Source organism: Tachyglossus aculeatus, chromosome 2 (genome assembly GCF_015852505.1).
Source record: "Tachyglossus aculeatus isolate mTacAcu1 chromosome 2, mTacAcu1.pri, whole genome shotgun sequence".
Classification (NCBI taxonomy): domain Eukaryota; kingdom Metazoa; phylum Chordata; class Mammalia; order Monotremata; family Tachyglossidae; genus Tachyglossus; species Tachyglossus aculeatus.
In genome coordinates, this window is record NC_052067.1 from 96,693,070 (window position 1) to 96,712,535 (window position 19,466).

Genomic DNA, 19,466 nt, shown 5'->3' on the forward strand with positions numbered 1-19,466 from the left:
GCGAGGATTCGAACCCATGACCTCTGACTCCAAAGCCCGGGCTCTTTCCACTGAGCCACGCTGCTTCTCTAATATACAGAGCTCTTGGGAGTATAACAGAGTTGGAAGACACATTCCTGTCCACGCAAATTTACAGTCTAGAAGGGGAGACAGACATTAATATAAATAAAAATAAATTATGGAGATCATCATCATCATCAATCGTATTTATTGAGCGCTTACTGTGTGCAGAGCACTGTACTAAGCGCTTGGGAAGTACAAGTCGGCAACATATAGAGACAGTCCCTACCCAACAGTGGGCTCACAGTCTAGAAGGGGGAGACAGAGAACCAAACCAAACATATTAACAAAATAAAATAAATAGAATAGATATGTACAAGTAAAATAAATAGAGTAATATTTACTCCACTGAACATAAGTGCCCTATCAACTAATTGTTTCTAATTCCAGAAGTTATTGATCACAGAATTTGTGCGCAACTCACAGAAGCTTGAGTAATGATGTTTCTGAGAAATACCTTAGGTGTTCCAATCCCTGGTCATTTTATCTTTTTTTTATTTCCAGGAAGCATTGTACAGTGGGTAGGGACTGTCTCTATATGTTGCCAATTTGTACTTCCCAAGTGCTTAGTACAGTGCTCTGCACATAGTAAGCGCTCAATAAATACGATTGATGATGATTGTACAGGGGGGAAAAGTCCTCAATTTACTCCTTCACCGTCTTTGGTTCAACAACTCCTGCAGGCATGTCTCTCCCAGATCGGATTAAGAATTTCTCAAATGACTGATGAATGTTCGGCTGCTCACCTTCAACGAGCTAAAACTGATTTTGAGGCTGAGCCGCAAAGGAATCGCTTTGCCGAGTACCGTCACTTCTCCCGTTAGTGAAAGCACTGGGCTGAAATCTATGGCATGGAACGGTCAGAAGCCTAATAATAATAATAATGATGGCATTTGTTGAGCGCTTACTGTGTGCTAAACTCTGTTCTAAGCGCTGGGGTAGATACAAAGTAATCAGGTTGTCCCACGTGGGGCTCCCAGGCTTCACCCCCATTTTACAGATGAGGTCACTGAGGCCCGGAGAAGTTCAGTGACTTGTCCAAAGTCACACAGATGACAAGTGGCAGAGGTGGGATTAGAACCCACGACTACCAAGCCCATGCTCTTTCCACTAAGCCACGCTGCCAACCTGATCACCTTGTAACTTCCCCAGTGCTTAGAACAGTGCTTTGCACATAGTAAGCGCTTAATAAATACCATCATTATTATTATTATTATTATTATTATTATTATTATTATTATTATTATTTCTGGATCCAATTAAATTAAAATTTAGGTCGGACTTCCAAAGAACCATTAAAATAGTTGCCTGTCTTATACAGGAGAAGCAGCGCGGCTCAGTGGAAAGAGCGCGGGCTTTGGAGTCAGAGGCCATGGGTTCAAATCCCGGCTCCGTCAGTTGTCAGCTGTGTGACTTTGGGCAAGTCACTTCACTTCTCTGGGCCTCAGTTATCTCATCTGTAAAATGGGGATTAAAACTGTGAGTCCCCCCTGGGACAACCTGATCACCTTGTAACCTCCCCAGTGCTTAGAACAGTGCTTTGCACATAGTAAGCACTTAATAAATGCTATTATTATTATTATTATTATTATTATATTTGCCCTTCCTTTTCAGGTTAGAACTGAATTCCCCCATGGCCTGGTCCATTTTCCTGCCATCTCCTTTACCAGCCTTCCCACCTGCCCCCGCCCTGGGCTGAACTCCATCTTCATTAAGCAGCGTCGTGGCTCAGTGGAAAGAGCGCGGGCGTGGGAGTCGGAGGTCTTGGGTTCTAATCCCACCCCTGCCACTTGTCAGCCGTGTGACTTTGGGCAAGTCACTTCACTTCTCTGGGCCTCAGTTACCTCATCTGCAAAATGGGGATTAAGACTGTGAGCCCCATGTGGGACAGCCTGATTACCTTGCATCTGCCCCAGCGCTTAGAACAGTGCTTGGCACCTAGTAACTGCTTAACAAATACCAAAATTATTGTTGTTGTTGTTGTTGTTGTTGTTGTTGTTGCTGTTGTTGTTGTTGTTGTTCTTCTTCTTCTTCTTCTTCTTGTTCTTCTTCTTCTTGTTCTTCTTTCTTCTTCTTTCTTCTTCTTTCTTCTTCTTTCTTCTTTTTCCTTCTTCTTTCTTCTTCTTCTTCTTTCTTCTTCTTCTTTCTTCTTCTTCTTCTTCTTCTTCTTCTTCTTCTTCTTCTTCTTCTTTCTTCTTCTTCTTCTTTCTTCTTCTTCTTCTTCTTCCTTTTTTTTCTTTTCAGAGGCGTTGGGCTGGGTGTCTAGGCAGTGGTGCCAGGGGAGGCTGAGAGAGTGATGTTGATCGATTGACCGAGGGCAGAGGGAATGTGGAAACCAGGTCAAATTGCTGCAGTCAGGCTCCCCCTTCTAGACTGTAAGCCCACTGTTGGGTAGGGACCGTCTCTATATGTTGCCAACTTGTACTTCCCAAGCGCTTAGTACAGTGCTCTGCACACCGTAAGTGCTCAATAAATACGATTGATTGATTGATTGATGGATGGATGCATGTCCAGCTGGTAGTCGTTATTTGGGTTGTTAAAAGCCTTGTCTCCCGGCCAGTCCAGAAATATTCAAAAGAGGCAAAAGCCTCCTCCCTCCATATCTCTCTGTATCCCGCTAGTCATGAGGCCATTTCCAAAAGGCAAATCTGTGTGTTCCTGATTAATAATAATAATAATAATAATGGCGGCAGTTGTTAAGTGCTTACTATCAGCGAAGCACTGTTCTAAGCACTGAGGATGGGTACAAGGTAATAGTAATAGTAATGATAGCATTTATTAAGCACTTACTATGTGCAAAGCACTGTTCTAAGCGCTGGGGGTGGGTACAAGGTGATCAGGTTGTCCCACCTGGGGCTCACAGTCTTTATCCCCATTTTCCAGATGAAGTAACTGAGGCACAGAGAAGTAAAGTGACTTGCCCAAAGTCATGCAGCTGACAAGTGGCGGAGCTGGGATTAGAACCCGTGACCTCTGGCTCCCAAGCCCGGGCTCTTTCCACTGAGCCACGCTGCTTCTCTAATTTACCAGCTGGTTAGCCTCTGTGCTTCTATGCCCTTACGGTAACCGGTTTTCTAAGATCCCAGCTCCGCCAGTTGTCAGCTGTGTGACTTTGGGCAAGTCACTTAACTTCCCTGTGCCTCAGTTACCTCATCTGTAAAATGGGGATTAAGACTGTGAGCCTCCCCGTGGGACAACCTAATCACCTTGTAACCTCCCCAGTGCTTAGAACCGTGCTATGCACATAGTAAGCGCTTAATAAATGCCATTATTATTATTATTATTATTATTATTATTATTATTATTATTATCCCCAAAAAGTGAGCAGAGCAGCGGAACAAAAATGAGGTATGCCAGCGTGTCGATCCCAACCCCGGACTCTGAGTCAACCTTCTCTCTCAGCTTGAACGACCGAACTTGATAAGATATTATGGCCTAATTAGTGTTAATTTTCTTTTTATAGCGAAATCATTTAACAAATTCCGAAGGAATCCTTAGAGGATCTAAAGATAACAGATGATTCCCTTTCAGTTTTACATTGAATAGATTCTCAGTGAAGCTATTAAAATTTAATCTAAATCAGAAATGCGGCTATGAATACAGAAGCACAGTACATGTTTGGAATTGTTTCCCCTTATAAATGTAAATAACTACTGCAGGAGTTCAAATTACTTTTGTTTCATTTCATAGGTACTCCGTTCCATTTCATTCGTGACCTCTAATGTCCTAATGGTTTCCTTGCTTCTTATAGCTTTGGCAGAATTAATGGAAAAATTTGTGTCGCATCTCTCGGAAACCCCATCGGAGTGCTACTTCACCGCGGTAGAGTATAAAGGTACGATTTCAGCTCTTCTTTTTCCAGTGCGAGCACTTTCTACCCGCAATTGGAAATTAAGATTACCCTTTCGAGTTCTGCATGAAAACGTAGTTGGTAATGTTCTGCAGTCGGCCCGAAATGGGTTTCGGTTTTTCACCTTTGGTGAAGAATTTGTCCTATTGAAGTTGACCCACATCTTTCTTTTGTTTTCATGTTTTCAAGTGCTTAGTACAGTGCTCAAGCATTTAGTACAGTGCTCTGCACACAGTAAGCGCTCAATAAATACTATTGATGATGATGAAGTACCTTGTAGCAGTCTTCTAGACTGGAAGTTCATTGTGGGCTTAGTACAGTGCTCTCTACACAGTAAGCGCTCAATAAATATGATTGATGATGATGAAGTACCTTGTAGCAGTCTTCTAGACTGGAAGTTCATTGTGGGCAGGGAATGGGTCTGCCAACCCCATTGCATTATATATATTATATATATATATATATATATATCTAATATATATTAATATACATTAGAGAAGCAGTGTGGCTCAGTGGACAGAGTCCGGGCTTTGGAGTCAGAGGTCATGGGTTCGCATCCCGGCTCCGCCACTAGTCCGCTGTGTGACTTTGGGCAAGTCACTTCTCTGAGCCTCAGTTCCCTCATCTGTAAAATGGGGATGAAGATTGTGAGCCCACGTGGGACAACCTGTTCATCTTGTATTCCCCCCCAGCGCTTAGAACAGTGCTGTGCACATAGGAAGCGCTTAATAAATGCCATTATTATTATCATTATTATTATTATTATTATTATTATTATTTCGGTGAGGGGGACAGTTTATGGGTAAGCCATTGTCTTGGCTAACACATGGCAGGAGTAGCGGGCGGAAAAGGATTGCCAGATAACCCCCAAACTGCTGTCCCCCCGTCCCGTTCCCCCTTATTTTCTCCAAAGGAAACGGGTCCAGTTCTGTTGGCCTTTTTTTGGGGGACCTGCTCTCCGCCCCCTTTCAACGTTTTTGTTGCTCTGGAGTAGTCACGTCCCTGAGCAGGGGCCCGTGAAGCCTGAGGCCTGAAATGGGAGTCCTAGAGGACTCCACTTATCCCAAGCCAATAGGGTTGGCCGTGGAGTTGTGTTGGGAGCGGGCCAAACCCTTGGCCAAAGCCCTAGACGGAGGCAAGGTCTGGGGCCGTGGAAGTGTGGCCTATTGGTTAGAGAACGGGTCAGAAGGACCTGGGTTCCAGTCTGAATGTCTGCTGTGTGACCTTGGGCAAGTGACTTCACTTCCTCTGTGCCCCAGTTACCTCTCCTGTAAAATGGGGATTACGACTGTGATGCCCACGTGGGACATAGTCTGTGGGTCCAATCTGATTGCCCCGCTTAGAACAGGGCCTGGCTTGTAGTAAGCGATTAACAACAGCCGTATAAAAAACAACATGATTTTCTTTTGTATTTCCCCATCTCATCTCCTCAGCTCCCTGTCGTGGCTCCTTCCACCTATGTGTGCAGCGTTCTTTAATGGTTTCCCAATTTCCATTCCAAGGGATTTGAAAAAAAAAAATGATAGGACTGAAAGTATTCTGTCACCCCAAATCGGAGTGGACATCCAAGCTATGCCCCTTAAAATGAAGTCACATTTCCTCTTGGACACCCTCTGCCATTTTTTGGGGGGGACGGGGAGGAGTTGTTGTGTTTTATTATGGTATTTGTTGAGTGCAAACTGTGTACCAGGTACTCATATTAAGCGCTGGGGTAGATACAAGTTAATAATTATAGTGATAATAATAATAATAATGATGGCATTTGTTAAGAGTTCACTATGTGCGAAGCACTGTTCTAAGCGCTGGTGGGGATACAAGGTGAACAGGTTGTCCCATGTGGGGCTCACAGTCTTAATCCCCAGTTTACAGATGAGATAACTGAGGCACAGATAAGTGAAGTGACTTGCCCAAAGTCACACAGCTGACAAGTGGTGGAGACAGGATTAGAATTTATGACCTCTAGCTCCCAAACCCATGCTCTTTCCATTGAGCCACGCTGCTTCTCTAATCTAGTTAATAAGGTTGGACACAGCCCTAGTCCACATAGGGCTCACAGCCTTAATCCCCATTTTACAGATAATAATAATAATAATAATAATAATAATAGCATTTATTAGGCACTTACCATGTGCAAAGCACTGTTCTAGCGCTGGGGAGGCTACAAAATGATCAGGTTGTCCCACGGGGGGCTCATCACAGTCTTAATCCCCATTTAACAGATGAGACAGCTGAGGCCCAGAGAAGTGAAGTGACTTGCCCAAAGTCACCCAGCTGACAATTGGTGGAGCCGTAATTTGAACCCATGACCTCTGACTCCAAAGCCCGGGCTCTTTCCACTGAGCCACGCTGCTGCTTCCTTGTGTTGCATATGTTCACGGTTCCCCCTCAGGACTTCTGAGCAGTCCAGTTTTCTTTTAGTGATCCACTGTTGCCTCCTTAGGAAGGGAAAAAGATAGAGGAAGAGGAAAAGAAAAAGAATCAAGAAGGGAGTTGGTGGAGAGGAAGTGAAACGAGCTGGTGTAAATGACTCACTTCAGGCGTCTGGATAGAAATGATAGAAGGGAGATGGAGCAATAGCTAAAGGGAAGTTTGGGACCAAGAGAATCAATCAATCAATCAATCGTATTTATTGAGTGCTTACTGTATGCAGAGCACTGTACTAAGCGCTTGGGAAGTACAAGTCGGCAACACATAGAGACGGTCCCTACCCAACAGCGGGCTCACAGTCTAGAAGGGGGAGACAGAGAACAAAACCAAACATACTGACAAAATAAAATAAATAGAATAGATATGTGCAAGTAAGATAAATAAATAAATAAATAAATAGAGTAATAAATATGTACAAACATTTATACATATGTACAGGTGCTGTGGGGAAGGGAAGGAGGTAAGATGGGGGGGTTGGAGAGGGGGACGAGGGGGAGGGGGAGAGGAAGGAAGGGGCTCAGTCTTGGAAGGCCTCCTGGAGAAGGCTTAATGGAGCAGATCTGGGCATGTTTCAAAGCAGAAGGGAAGGATGATGATGATGATGGCGTTTATTAAGTGCTTACTATGTGCAAAGCCCTGTTCTAAGCGCTGGGGAGGTTACAAGGTGATCAGGTTGTCCCACGGGAAGCTCACAGTCTTAATCCCCATTTTCCAGATGAGGGAACTGAGGCCCAGAGAAGTGAAGTGACTGGCTCAAAGTCACACAGCTGACAATTGGTGGAGCCTGGATTTGAACCCATGACCTCCGACTCCAAAACCCGGGCTCTTTCCACTGAGCCACGTTGCTTCTCACGTGGCCCAGTGGAAAGAGCAGGGGCCCTGGAGTCAGAGGTCACGGGTTCAAATCCAAGCTCCGCCAGGAAATGTACAGAAACGCTGCTCGTTGTGGGCAGGAAATGTGACTACCAACCCTGTTCTACAGTACTCTCCCAAACGCTTAGTACAGTGCTCTGCGCCCAGTCTAAGATCCATCGATAAATACCAATGACTGCTGTGGGACTGAGCATAGGGTGAGTTAGTTCTGCTATATAACGTGGTTGTCGCTTCCTAACGAACCTCCTGCTACCGAAAACTCACGTTATATCATCAATCGTATTTATTGAGCGCTTACTATGTGCAGAGCACTGTACTAAGCGCTTGGGAAGTACAAATTGGCAACATATAGAGACAGTCCCTACCCAACAGTGGGCTCACAGTCCCAACACCAGGCAAATGGAGTCAACAGGGAGTGAGAGGCTGAATATACCAGTGAAGGAGGGGAGAAGAATTGGGACATTTATTTCTACAAGGTGAGTGGGAATAGGGTCAGTGGTGCAAATATAGGAGGTAGATAGAGAGTGGTGGGGAGATGGGTAGGGACTGTCTCTATATGTTGTCAACTTGTACTTCCCAAGCGCTTAGTACAGTGCTCTGCACGCAGAAAGCGCTCAATAAAGACGATTGATTGATTGATCGATCACCTATGGAGAAAAACAGCAGGGAAGCAGAAGAAAGATGAGGAGGGGGTAGTAGAGCGTTGAAATGATGGAGAAACTTCAGGAAGTTCTGGCCCAAAATGAAGCACGTTGTAGATATCATTTAGAAGACTTATGTATGAGATCACCGAGGCACAGACAAGTGAAGTGACTTGCCCAAGGTCACACAGCAGGCAAGTGTGACCTTCCTTTCAAAGCCTTACTGAGAGCTCACCTCCTCCAGGAAGCCTTCCCACACTGAGCCCCCTCCTTCCTCTTCCCCGAGGCACAGACAAGTGAAGTGACTTGCCCAAGGTCACACAGCAGGCAAGTGTGACCTTCCTTTCAAAGCCTTACTGAGAGCTCACCTCCTCCAGGAAGCCTTCCCACACTGAGCCCCCTCCTTCCTCTTCCCCTGCTCCCCCTTCCCATCCCCACCGCCTCACCTGCTTCCCCTCCCCACAGCACCTGTATATATGTATATATGTTTGTATTACTCTATTTATTTTATTTGTACATATTTATTCTATTTATTTTATTTTGTTAATACGTTTTGTTTTGTTGTCTGTCTCCCAATTCTAGACTGTAAGCCCACTGTTGGGTAGGGACCATCTCTATATGTTGCCAACTTAGACTTCCCAAGCGCTTAGTACAGTGCTCTGCACACAGTAAGCGCTCAATAAATACGATTGAATGAATGAAGTGGCATAGCAGGGATTAGAACCCAAGTCCATCTGATAATTAGGCCTGTGCTCTATCCACTAGGCCATTTTGCTTCCCGCTGCCGTTGTCACGAAGTGTTTTCTCTGTTTGGTGGCAAATTTGTTTGGCATTATCCCACCATTCGAGGTGATTGATCATGCTCTCTGAACGTGCGTGTGTTTTCTGCCATACCGTCTCTCTTCTAAATGCTGCCAAATGAGAGCTCAGATGTTGGCTTTATCGAATTTTTCTCTGGACAGATGCTCTGAATGAGTGTGAATTGAAATTCCTTAAAGGCTTATTAGCTTGTTCACTGGACTTCAGGCTTATTTGTAAAGTGACTTCTTATTGATTAATTGTTTCATATTCATCATTATGATTTGTTGAGGTGGATGATAATAATGTAACTGCCTGCCCAAGGCTTGGGTATCCTTATCCTTCTTCTCTTTTGTAGCCAAAGAAGCAAGTTTTCCAGTACTAAAATCTCTCTCTATTTAAGCACACAAAACCTCTGTTTTTGTGTGAGATGTTTCTGAGCCAAGCCAAGATACTATATATATTCCATGTTTTTCATATTTCTTGAAATGAGAAATTGATTATCTTTTAAAAAATGACAGCTTTCTAAGCCCTCAGGTAGCCGCGATTAGAATAACACAATCATCCATCTGTTATGAACTCCCTTAGGATTTCAATCCATTATAAAATTTGCAAATCTGGAAAAATCAAATTAGTTAGACTGTTTATCCCCTTAAAGAAAGGAGGAAAGAATAAATAACAGATAAGGCTTTATGCATTTACAATGTGTAAATCCCTGTAAATGGCAAGCGAGAGATCTTTACCCAAGTTAACTTTTGGGAAGCGCTGTTTGGGGATAATTTAGAAGCTGAGAGAGCATAGGTGGGTTTTTTCTAAGCTGTGATTCCTTCAGCCAGGGGTATCCTTGGGTGCTCTTTCAGGGAGGTGGATACTGGAAGATGCAGTGGTCAGAGATATTCAGTCTCTAGCAGAAATAGCATGCAGTCACTAGCAGAAATAGTCTATATTTGGATGCCCCCTGCCCTACGCCTTTCCCTGTCACTATCAGTCTGTTTCCCCACTCCTCAAGAACGTCCAGTGGTTGCCCATCCACCTCCCCATCAAACAGACACTCCTAATCATTGATTTTAAAGCAATCATCTTACCCCTCCTACCTCACCTCACTACTCTCCTACTACAGCCCAGCCCAGACACTTCTCTCCTCTAATTCTAACCTTCTCGCTGTACTTCACTTTTATCTATCTTGCCACCGATCTCTCGCCCACGTCCTGCCTCTGGCCTGGAAAGCTCAAATCTGCCAGACAATGACTCTTCCCCGGTTCAAAGCCTTATTGAAAGCCCATCTCCTCCAAGAGGCCTTCCCAGACTAAGCCCCACTTTTCCTCATCTCCCACTCCCTTCTGCGTCTCCCTTTTTCCCTTTGCTCTTCCCCACTTCCAGCCCACAGCACTTCTGTGTGTATCTATAATTTATTTATATTAATATCTGTCTCCCCCTCTAGACTATAAGCTTGTTGTGGACAGGGGATGTGTCTATTTATTGTTATATTGTACTCTCCCAAGCACACAGTACGTGCTCAATAAATTTGATTGACTGACTGACCATTTCTGTCAGTTCTCCTGCCCCCACAGGGTTTCAGCTAATGGATCTTGTGAATGTTCCAACATTTTATTCAGGGCATAGTATAGAGTAACCACTTATAAAATACCATGACTACTCCGGTCATCTCTGCTCCCTGTCCCCTCTGAGATAATAATAATAATAATAATAATAATAATAATAATAATAATAATAATAATAATGGCATTTGTTAAGCACTTACTATGTACAAAGCACTGTTCTAAGCACTGGGGAGGATACAAGGTGATGAGGTTGTCCCACTTGGGGCTCACAGTCTTCATCCCCATTTTACAGATGAGGGAACTGAGGCACAGAGAAGTTAAGTGATTTGCCCAAAGTCACACAGCTGACAGTCGGCAGAGCGAGATCAGTCTCTCACTCCAGAGGGCAGCTTCCTTGACCTTTCCGCTTCCCGTGATCCAATAAAAATAATAACTATAATTATAATAATACTTGTTAAGCACTTACTTTATGCCAAGCACTGTTCTAAACACCAGAGTAGATACAAGATAATCAGGTTGGACACAGTCCCTGTCCCACAGGGGTTCAAAATCTTAATCCCCACTTTACAGATGAGGTAACTGAGGCCCAGAGAAGTTAAGCGACTTGCCCAAGGTCACACAGCAGACATTGTGGAGGAGCCGGAATTCGAATTCAGGTCCTTCCGACTCCCAGGCTCGTGCTGTGTCCACTAAGCTCTGCTGATCTCAGCATGCCATCACTCACCTTCCCTCTCCCTCAGTTAATTGTTGCCTAAGGACCATCTCTGAACCAAATAGACGTCTCAGAGGCTGTGAACCAAACTGGCCACTTCTCCTTTAGGTGTACAATGTATACCTAAATTATATTATGTATTATAGTATATATACATACTCTCCTTCCTTCAGGCAAGGATGGGAAGTGGGGTTTTTCATCCCTACTGAATAAGAGGCAGTTCGGAGAAGTTATTTAACACTGGAGTAGTCCCCCTTCTGCAACCACGGTGGAACAGGTGCTGCGGTCCTCCGCTCCTGGGAAAATGTCCTTTTCCACACCATTAGCCAAGTGCCGAGCAGAATAGATTTAATTTCCTCTCTCCCTTCTATCTCCCGAGCCTTGTGAACTCAAAATAGAATAGAAGCCGTGAATGAATGATTGCAGCAGGTAGAAAATATTTTCTTCCAACTCATCCGGTCCTGCAGCTCCCCTGAGTTACCGTTGAAATGCTTTTTCATTAGAAGTAATTTCCCCCATTTTATTGCTATTTTGAATTAAACTAAGCAGAGTTAAGTAAGTGCAGAGACAGATGTTGCCGTTCAGCCGGTATCCCGTCCAATTGGCGGGTTTTTGGAACTTTTCACGGAATGGGCCAGTCATGGACTCTTCCTGGAGGACAAAGTAGAATTGCTGGTCTGTTTTCTAACCCACAGGAGTCAACCTTTCTTTTAAATACTGGATCTCTAAAGTCTCAAAATGGCTCCCCCATGAACCCATCCCTCTTCAGCCGTAGCCTCTTCTCCCCTACTGAACCCCCACCATCCTCCCTTACACCCCTCCTCTCCCCTGGACATAAAAAGGCTCACCAAAGCCATGTCCTCCTTCGGAGTAGAGAGCAGGTGACGTGAGAAAATTGGCTCCCGAGGCTCTCAAAGGTCATTGAAAAAAGCCACTTTCTTTTCCTGTTTCCCCTTACTGAATTCCCAGTAACTGTCTTAATTGTTGACCAAAATGGCTTTTCCCCTTCATCGCCTTAGTGCTCGGAAGGCTGGAAAAACAGTTACTCTGGCTGAAAATCCCCAGGCTAGCCCAACTGACATTTGCACAAAGATTTCCTTAACCCGTCAGTTCCCCAGAATTTCATCCTGATGGGTCTCCAGTCATTTCTTTCGTGTCCAAGGTATTTCAGTATCAGAAACACTGATACTATTTACCGAGGGCCTGCTGCCCATTGCTCAGTCTGGGGAACGTGTAAAAGATGCAACTTCAGCCTTTGAAAAATTCCTAATGCAATGGTTCATTTCATTCAATATCCGGTGGAGAGTGTCCTGGGGGGCAAGAAGTGGTTCTTCTTCCACTTCTGGCAGCTCCTTGAATGCTGAATGTACAATCCTGTCCACCGGGTGCTCAATAAATGGCTAGTTGGCCATGAAATTATTTGCCAGTTTCTTTAATGTTTACTGGCATTCAGCAAGTGACCATAGGCTGTAACTCAGATTGTATTTGAACACACGGCTTTAATCTGCAAGTCACTTAATCAATCAATCAATCAATCAATCAATCAATCGTATTTATTGAGCGCTTACTATGTGCAGAGCACTGTACTAAGCGCTTGGGAAGTACAAATTGGCAACACATAGAGACAGTCCCTACCCAACAGTGGGCTCACAGTCTAAAAGGGGGAGACAGAGAACAAAACCAAACATACCAACAAAATAAAATAAATAGGATAGAAATGTACAAGTAAAATAAATAAATAAATAAATAAATAGAGTAATAAATATGTAACTTCTTTGTACCTTCTTAACTTAACTTCTCTGTACCTCAGTTCCCTCATCTGTAAAATGGGGATGAAGACCGTGAGCCCCACGTGGGACAACCTGATCACCTTGTATCCACCCCAGTGCTTAAAACAGTGCTTCGCACATAGTAAGCACTTAACAAATGCCATCATCATCGTCATTACCAGGATGTGCCTGCTGCCATCTCCGAGTTCTGGTTTCACTCTGCAGTGTGATGTTTCTCATTATTCCAGCCTGATTTTTTTCCATCTTTGGAGCCATTAACCAATGTGGCAGCTTGGTGTCCGGCAGATATTTTACTGGTGAGCCCGCCGTTGGGTAGGGACCGTCTCTATATGTTGCCAACTTGTACTTCCCAAGCGCTTAGTAAAGTGCTCTGCACACAGTAAGCGCTCAATAAATATGATTGAATGAATGAATGGTCCTACCAACTTGAAGTAGCTGTTGTGGTGTGAAGTAAAAATTAAAGGAACTGGCAGATAATTTCTTGGTCAGCTAGCCAGGGCTCGATTTATTGAGCACCCGGTGGACAGGATTGTACATTCAGCATTCAAGGAGCTGCCAGAGGTGGTAGAAGAACCACTTCTTGCCCCCCAGGACACTCTCCATCGGATGTGAGAGACTGATCATCATCATAATAATTATGGTATTTGATAAGTGCTTACTATGTGCAAAGCACTGTTCTAAGCACTGGGGGGACGACGACAAGGTGATCAGGTTGTCCCACATGGGGCTCACAGTCTTAATCCCCATTTTATAGATGAGGCCCAGAGAAGTTGTGACTTGCCCAAAGTCACAGAGCTGACAAGTGGCGGAGCGGGGATTAGAACCCATGACCTCTGACTCCCAAGCCCGGGCTCTTTCCACTGAGCCACGCTGCTTCTCTGTTAAGTGCTTATTATGTGCTAAGCACTGGGGTAAATGCGAGGCAATCAGGTTGTCCCACGTGGGGCTCACAGTCTTAATCCTCATTTTATAGATGAGGTGACTGAGGAACAGAGAAGTTAAGTGACTCGCCCAAAATCACACAGCCGGCGAGTGGCGGAACCGGGATTAGAACCCACGACCTCTGACTCCCAAGGCCGGGCTCTTGCCACTAGGCCATGCTGCTCCATTCTACCCTTAGGTGGAGAAGCAGAGAAATAGAGTTCCTCAACGCAGAGAGGCATCTAAGTCCTCAGAACATGGAGAACTAAGAAGGATCACCCTCCTCCATAAGGGAAGCGTTGGAGGGATTAGAGCCCGGTGAGGCTGATTTAGAAGTGCTTCGTGGAGGAGCTGAGTTTTAGAGTTGAAGCAAGAAGGATATGGCTTGGGAAGAGGCAAGAAATTTGCAACAGGGGTGAGGTGGTTGGGAGGGAGGAGAGGGAAAAGGACTGTGAGCCCACTGTCGGGTAGGGACCGTCCCTATATGTTGCCAACTTGTACTTCCCAGGTGCTTAGTAATAATAATAATAATAATAATAATGGCATTTATTAAGCACTCACTATGTGCAAAGCACTGTTCTAAGCGCTGGGGAGGTTACAAGGTGATCAGGTTGTCCCACGGGGGGCTCACAGTCTTCACCCCCATTTTACAGATGAGGGAACTGAAGCCCAGAGAAGTGACTTGCCCAAAGTCACCCAGCTGACAATCGGCGGAGCGGGGATTTGAACCCATGACCTCTGACTCCAAAGCCCGGGCTCTTTCCACTGAGCCGCGCTGTACAGTGCTCTGCACACAGTAAGCACTCAATAAATATGATTGAATGAATGAATGAATGAATGAATGAATGGAAAGGGAGAGGGGCCGGCCGGGAAAAAAGGCTGATACTACCAACTAGTGTCATCATCCGACATTTTAGGCCCAGACAAATGCAACGATCGGTCAGTCATTGAAATAGGGAAGCAGTATGGCCCAGGGGATAGAGCGCGGACTACGGAGTCAGAAGGTCCTGGGTTCTAATCCCAGCTCCACCACTAGTCTGTTGTGTGACCTTGGGTGAGTCACTTAACTTCTCTGTGCCTCAGTCACTGCATCTGTGAAACAGGGATTAAGACTGTGATCCCCAAGTGAGACAGGGACCGTGTCCAACCTGATTAACTCGTATCTAACCCAGGGCTTGACACATAGTAAGCGCTTAACAAATACCATCGTTATCATTGAGGGCTTATGGGAATGAAGACTATGAGCCCCCCGTGGGACAACTGATCACCTTGTAACCTCCCCAGCGCTTAGAACAGTGCTTTGCACATAGTAAATGCATAATAAATGCCATTATTATTATTACCATTATTATTATTATTATTATTATTATTATTGTTATTATCTTCAAAGCCTTTCTGGGATTCTCTTGGTGGCTTTTTATTTTAACGGTATGTATTGAGAACTTAGTACATGTACAGCGCTATACTAAGCGCTTGGGAGAGTACAAGAGAACAGAATTAGCCGTCAAGTTCCCTGCCCATAAAAGATTTACAGCGTAGAGAGGGAGGCATGCATTAATATGAATAAATAAGTCATTTATAATATATGATTTAAAGATATGTCTGTAAATGCTGTGGGGTTGGGAGTGGGGCAGATATCATCTACCGCCAGTTGCCAGTTCAGCCCTTCCAAGCCATCTAAGCTTCCATTATTAACTAAAACCCCATAGCACTTATGATCATAAAAAGTGGTATTTGTTAAGCGCTTACTATGTGCCAGGCTCTGTACTGAGCGCTGGGGTAGATACAAGCTAATCAGGTTGGAAACAGTTGTTGTCCCACACCGGGCTCACAGACTTAGTCCCGATTTTACAGATGAGGTAACTGAGGCCCAGAGAAGTTAAGTGACTTGCCCAAGGTCACGCAGCGGACAAGTGGCAGAGCCGGGATTAGAACCCATGACCTTCTGACTCCCAGGCCTGTGGTCTATCCACTAGGCCATAAAATAATAAAATACAATTTATTTTATTTGTACATATTTATTCTATTTATTTTGTTAATATCTTTTGTTTTCTTCTCTGTCTTCCCCTTCTAGACTGTGAGCCTGCAGTTGGGTAGGGACTGTCTCTATATGGTGCCAACTTGTACTTCCCAAGCGCTTAGCACAGTGCACTGCACACAGTAAGCGCTCAATAAATACGATTGAATGAATGAATGAATGCTGCTTCCTCATATCCAATATACTCTATTTATTCCCATCTCTGTAATTTGGGTAAGTGTCTGTCATTGTCATTAGGCTGTAAACTCTCTAAGGGCAGGAAAGGTCTGAGTTTAACTCTTCTGTATTCTTTTTTTGAACAGCGGATGTTCAATTACAGTGCTAAGCGCTTAGTACAGTGCTCTGCACTTAGTAAGCGCTCAATAAATATGATTGAATTAATGTCACCGAGTAATCAATTTCTCTCTGCTACCCTGTTCATTTTAGCTAAGGCAAGATTTTTCCTGAGCCGTGTCAGGTCAGAAGTGTGTATATCATGGGCAGTCATAGCTGTAAGGATCATAAAGCAGATGTATGCATCATTTTAGGGAAATATAGCATTTCTGGTTCCCTTTCAGTGTGTTATTTTGTGTTAAAGGAAATTTACAGCTCAGTGAAACATAAAAAATAATAAATATTATCACATTTTCTTCTTAATGCATTTCTAAATGCCTTGTGTATAAGGGGCAGTAATTATAAGAAATCTTCTCTTATATTCTTCTGAAAGTATAATTGGCAGTACTTAAAGTATAAATTTATCAGTGATTCCAAAACTCACATTAAAGTATGTAAAAATGTTACTTTCATTAATTTTGCATTAAAAGGTGATTATCATGCAGACTTTAAAAACATTTTTCTAACACTTTTTTCTATTGTTTTTAGCGGCTGATTTAAATGTGAAGAATGAAAGCCTTTCATCTGTGCAGCAACTTGGCGTTAAAATGACTGTCAGGTACATCATAGTAAAAATATTTCCTTTGCAGGTGTCGTGAATGTGTTTGACCTGCCCAGGTTATGTTTAATAATATTTAATCTAACAACATTCTGTTTGATATTTTTGTTTTAAATCTAAAAATCACCTCTGAGAAAGTAAAATACTGATTTCAAAAATGAATACATTGGCACATGACTAAATTTACCTGGTGCACTATAAATGGCTTTCTGTGTGTTATTTATTTCAAGGCTAATTACAGTCCATTTAAAATTATAATTCCAGCCAAACATTTCATTGTAAAATGACCAGATGTTAAGCTAGACTCCTTTGTATCCTTTTTTTTCTAAGCGAAGTTCACTTTTAATTGGCGAGAGATGGGATTCTGAGCCCAGTAATTGCCAGAATTTGAGATGTACAATCTGAAATTAATGGAATTCATGGAACTCTATTTTGAGCTCTGAGGATTAGGGATTTTGAAAAAAAAAGTTCCTGCCATCAGAGGAGTTTACTTAGTATCTCATTTTAAAATTGAATATTAATTCTATCCTTTCATAAACCTTGATTTTTTTTTGGCAGAAGTCCCAACTTTAATTTTCGATGTATTATTTTATAGCTATGGTAAATTCCTCAATCTTCTGAAGGAAGGTGCCGAGAATGACCTTACATTGGTATTAAAGCACTGCGGGAAATTCCTGAAACAGCAACAAGCAGATGTAAAGTCTTCGCTCCGTATCTTTTTACAGCGGTACCAAACTGAAGCAAATACCAGTTTCAGTGAGGGTTCCTGGCGAGTCTTTTGAATATCTCAGAATGTTCCAACTCTTTGAATTGCTCATAAATGCTACTTTTACCTAAAGTCATATTTTGATTTCAGCTAACAGTTTACTGTTGTGAAAGCTAGAGCCGTGTAGGGGTTTTTTTTTGTTTGTTTGTTTGTTTCCATTTTACAGTATTCTTAAACTGCCAGTTTTTCTTACACAACTCCTGAATCCTCCCCACCCTCTCCACCCAAACTGCTACCACCCAAGTCCACGCTCTGGTCTTCCTTTGGCTAAACTCTTGCTGCAACTTTTCTGCCTCCAGCCTCTTCCCCCCTTCGCTCTGTCCTATGCGCTGCTGCTCAGAACATCGTCATCATCAATCGTATTTATTGAGCGCTTACTGTGTGCAGAGCACTGTACAAAGCGCTTAACATCTTCCTGAAGCATCATGCAGCCCACATCTCTCCTCTCCTCACAACTCTTCAGTCAATCAGTCAGTCAATGGTATTATTGAGCACTTAACTTTGCACAGACTACTGTACTTAGCCCTTGGGAGACTACAATACAACAGAATAAGCAAATACAACCCCTAGCCTCTGGTTTTTCTCCACCTGTAACACAAACTCCTTACAAATGGATTCAAGGCTCTTCCTCATCTGTCCTCATCAATCTTCACTTGCTCTTCTCTAACTCATTATTCCTGCCAAGCCATCCTTCTAGCTGTACCTCCCTCTTGGCTTTTGGCTCTCTCGTTTTTTTAAAAATGGTGTTTGTTAAGCACTTAATGTGTACCAGGGATTGTACTGAGAGCTGGGGTAGATAGAATATCATCAGGTCCTACATGGGGATCACCGTCTAAGTAGGAGGAAGCACAGGTACTGAATCCCCATTTTGCAGTTGAAGGAACTGTGGCCTAAAGAATTTAAGTGACTTGCTCAAGGTCACACAGAAGGGAAGTGGTGGAGCCACGATTTTAGACCCCAGGCCCTCCAATTCCCAGGCCCGTACTCTTTCCAGTAGGCCGTGCTCCTTCTCGCTTATGTTTCTTCCCCTCACTCAGGCTTTTTCCCAGCTGGGAACTCCCTCCCTCCCCACGTTAGACAAACCGCAGCTTTCGTCCGATTCAAATCCCTCTTAAAATCCCATAGCCTCTAATGAGCCTGAAGCACATAGCCTAATGGAAAGAGCACAGGCGGGGAGTCAGAAGGACCTGGGTCCTAATCCCAGCTCCACCACTTTTCTGCTGTGTAACCTTGGGCAAGCCACTTCACTTCTCTGGACCTCAGTTACTTCATCTGTAAAATGGGAATTAAGACTGTGAGCCCAATGTGGGACAGGGACCGAGTCCAACTTGTGGCACGTGGTAAGCACTCAATAAATATTATTATTATTATTGTTATTATTAAGTGTTTAAGGAATACCATAAAAACCTTTCCCTGAATTAATTTACCAGCATCAATTCTAGCGTTCATTCATTGAATCATATTTATTGAGCGCTTACTGTGTACAGAGCACCGTACTAAGCACTTGGGAAGTACAAGTTGGCAACATACAGAGATGGTCCCTACCCAACAACGGGCTCACAGTCTAGAAGGGGGAGACAGACAACAAAACAGAACATGTAGACAGGTGTCAAAATAGTCAGAACAAATAGAATTAAAGCTATAGCACTTATATATCTATATATCTATATATGGGTGCTAAGAAGGGTAAGTGCTAAGTATATATCTCCACTCAATGTATTTATTTTGACCACTCTAGTTATATAAACTATTAGAACACTGTGGACAAAGACCACGCCACTTCATTACTCTGGATTTTCCAAGAGCCTAGATCAGTGCACGCACTAAGTGACTGCTTAATAAATGCTGGTACTTCTACTAGCGTGACTGACAGATCTCCCAGTTGACATCCTCCCATTAGCATATGCCTCTTTCTCCATGCCCTAGCCAAGGTCACCTTACCCAATCCATTTCCCTCTCATTCCACCCCTTTCTCTATCATTTAACCCACATAGTCAATCTATCACTAAATCCTTTCGGTTCAACTTTCACAGCATCACTAAAATCCTCCCTTTCCTCGCCATCCAAGCTGCTGTCACATTAATCCAAGCACTTTCC

General features: G+C 43.6%; 1 protein-coding gene across 4 annotated transcripts in view; it reads left to right on the forward strand.

Annotated features, from left to right (window-relative positions):
• The window catches only part of TBC1D32 (TBC1 domain family member 32), a 323,193-nt gene that overhangs the window by 269,249 nt on the left and 34,478 nt on the right, over nt 1-19,466 (forward strand). For all 4 annotated transcript variants that reach the window (XM_038761204.1, XM_038761221.1, XM_038761231.1 and 1 more), the window contains 3 exons: nt 3,812-3,895; nt 16,534-16,603; nt 17,199-17,314. In XM_038761204.1, coding sequence (XP_038617132.1) covers nt 3,812-3,895; nt 16,534-16,603; nt 17,199-17,314 — 270 coding nt within the window. The remainder of the gene's footprint in view (nt 1-3,811; nt 3,896-16,533; nt 16,604-17,198; nt 17,315-19,466) is intronic.